This window comes from Nematolebias whitei, chromosome 12 (genome assembly GCF_014905685.2).
Source record: "Nematolebias whitei isolate Nwh7 chromosome 12, NemWhi1, whole genome shotgun sequence".
NCBI classification, from domain to species: domain Eukaryota; kingdom Metazoa; phylum Chordata; class Actinopteri; order Cyprinodontiformes; family Rivulidae; genus Nematolebias; species Nematolebias whitei.
Window position 1 is genome coordinate 8,403,005 of NC_056509.1, and position 2,340 is coordinate 8,405,344.

General features: G+C 47.3%; 1 protein-coding gene across 1 annotated transcript in view; it reads left to right on the forward strand.

The window, feature by feature from the left end:
* The window catches only part of kif26bb (kinesin family member 26Bb), a 104,213-nt gene that overhangs the window by 53,436 nt on the left and 48,437 nt on the right, over positions 1–2,340 (forward strand). The window contains exon 7 of the mRNA XM_037686076.1: positions 1,254–1,535. Within this exon, the coding sequence (XP_037542004.1) occupies positions 1,254–1,535 (282 nt within the window). The remainder of the gene's footprint in view (positions 1–1,253; positions 1,536–2,340) is intronic.

Below are 2,340 nucleotides of genomic sequence, written 5' to 3' on the forward strand. Positions count from 1 at the left end.
GGGGGGGCAGGCAGAGAGTTCAGCATCCTCACGGCCTGATGGACGGAGCTGTTCCACAGTCTGCTGGTCCTAGAACTGAGGCTACGCAGTCTTCGCCCTAATGGCAGCAGGTTGAAGAAGCAGTGTAGCGGGTGGTCAAGATCTCCCACCCAGCAGAGGGCTTTACTTCTGAGGCGAGAGCTGTGGAGGTCCTGAAGGCAGGGGAGAGAGGTGCCAATGATCTTCTCAGCTGTCCTCACGATCCGCTGGAGGGATTTGCGGCAGGATGCTGTGCAGGCCCCGTACCACACAGTGGAGCAGCTCATCAGGATGCTCTCGATGGCCCCCCTGTAGAAGGTTGTCATGATGGGGGTGGGGGCTCTCGCTCTTCTCAGCTTGCGGAGGAAGTAGAGCCGTTGGTGAGCCTTTTTGGCCACTGCTGCTGTGTTGATGGTCCAGGAGAGGTCCTCAGAGATGTGCACACCCAAGAACTTGGTGCTGCTCACCCTTTCCACAACAACACTGTTGATGGATAGTGGAGCATGTTTTGTCTGAGTTCTCCTGAAGTCCACAACAATCTCCTTGGTCTTCTCTGTGTTCAGCAAGAGATTGTTGCGTTTGCACCAGGAGACCAGCCGGCTCACCTCGCTCCTGTAGAGTGACTCATCGTTATTGCTGATGAGGCCTACCACAGTCGTGTCGTCCGCAAACTTGATGAAGAGGTTGGAGGGGTGTGATGGAGAGCAGTCGTAGGTTAGTAGAGTGAACAGAAGGGGGCTCAGCACACATCCTTGTGGGGCCCCCGTGTTCAGAGTGATGATGCTGGATGTGTTGCTGCCAACCCGTACTTTTGATACTTTTGATATTACTAATTGAACGGCACATGGGTGCAGGGAACATTCAGTGCTTTCAGCACCGCCCTTTGGTGGCCAGTAGGGATGAAATAGAACTTCTCTTATAGAAGCCATTTGGCTCACTTTTTGACCAGAAGCTTCTGTTTTTGTCAGCACCCTCTAAAACTGGCCTCACTATGGACACCAACCTTGGTGATCCAGAAGTTTTATTTTATGGCAGATTTAGTGATTCCTGAACATCTTAATCTGTTTCAATCGTCATCACTACAGATAATTTTTTTGTTTTTGTTATTTTAAAAGACTTTCTCCAACCCCCAGCACCACTTATTGAAATATTTTAAATTTATGTGAATCATTATTCCTAACGATGTGTATGTAAACCCCAGACCCCAGCTTTATCTCAGTCCTCTTCTGTTTCAGGATCCTGGTCCAGCATGGTGGGCAGCAGTGAGAACATCCAGAAGCTCGGCCTGATTCCCTGTGCCATCTCCTGGCTGTACAGCGCCATTGAGCGGCGCCGTGAGAGGACCTGGACCGATCTGACTGTGTCGGTGTCGGCTATAGAGCTGTGCTGTGGCGAGGAGGATACACTTAGGGATCTGCTGGGGGAGGTGGCCCCCTCATCGGGCAGCACCCAGAACAGCCCAAAGGCCCACATCAGAGTGCAAGAGGACTCCGTTTGTGGGATTCAGGTCCAGAGAAGTTCTTTGTTTGAGAAAAGCCTGAACAAAATGATTAGTGATGAGCACAAGTTGAATAAATTAGCCAAGCTCTCATTATCGTAATGACTTTTTATGGTTTAATCAATCTTAGTAAACAAGAAGAATTCAGGCCAACAGGGAGTTAGGGTATTTGAAACAAATAATAAAGTGTCAACGTTTTGGCACAACGTCAAAAGCTCCAGTTGGTAATCAACCTGCAAGAAGTTATTAACCTTCGGCTGTTTTTCCAATTTTCTTTAACTTTAAAACTAAAGTAAATTCTTCCTTTCGTCCTCCGTCCCAGAGCAAAAAATAAATGGTAAATGGACTGTACTTATATAGCGCCTTTCGGTCTTATTTCAAGATACTCAAAGTGCTTTACTCTACAATCTGTGCCCAAATTTTCCCATTCATACAGTACTCTACTAGATATCTACAAAGCTATGTGAACAAATCATTCTAATGAGACTAATCAGTGCTTTAGCTCACATTCAAACACTGATGGGACACACATCAGAGGCCATGAGGGGGTTCAGTGTCTTGCCCAGGGACACTTCAGCATGTGACTGCTGGTGGATTCGAACCCCCAACTCTTGCATTGAAGGATGATTGCTCTAACCACTCAGCCACAGCCTGAGCTTGGAATTCTCTGTCCGCCCATCTAAGCATGTTGTGAGCACGATAACTTGAAAAATAAGTTAGTTAACAAATAACATTTTGGTGTGTGGCTGCATCTAGATGTGAGAAAGGTTAATTTCAAAACTTGGGTTGCCATGTCAAAATCCAAGATGGCCACCACATATATA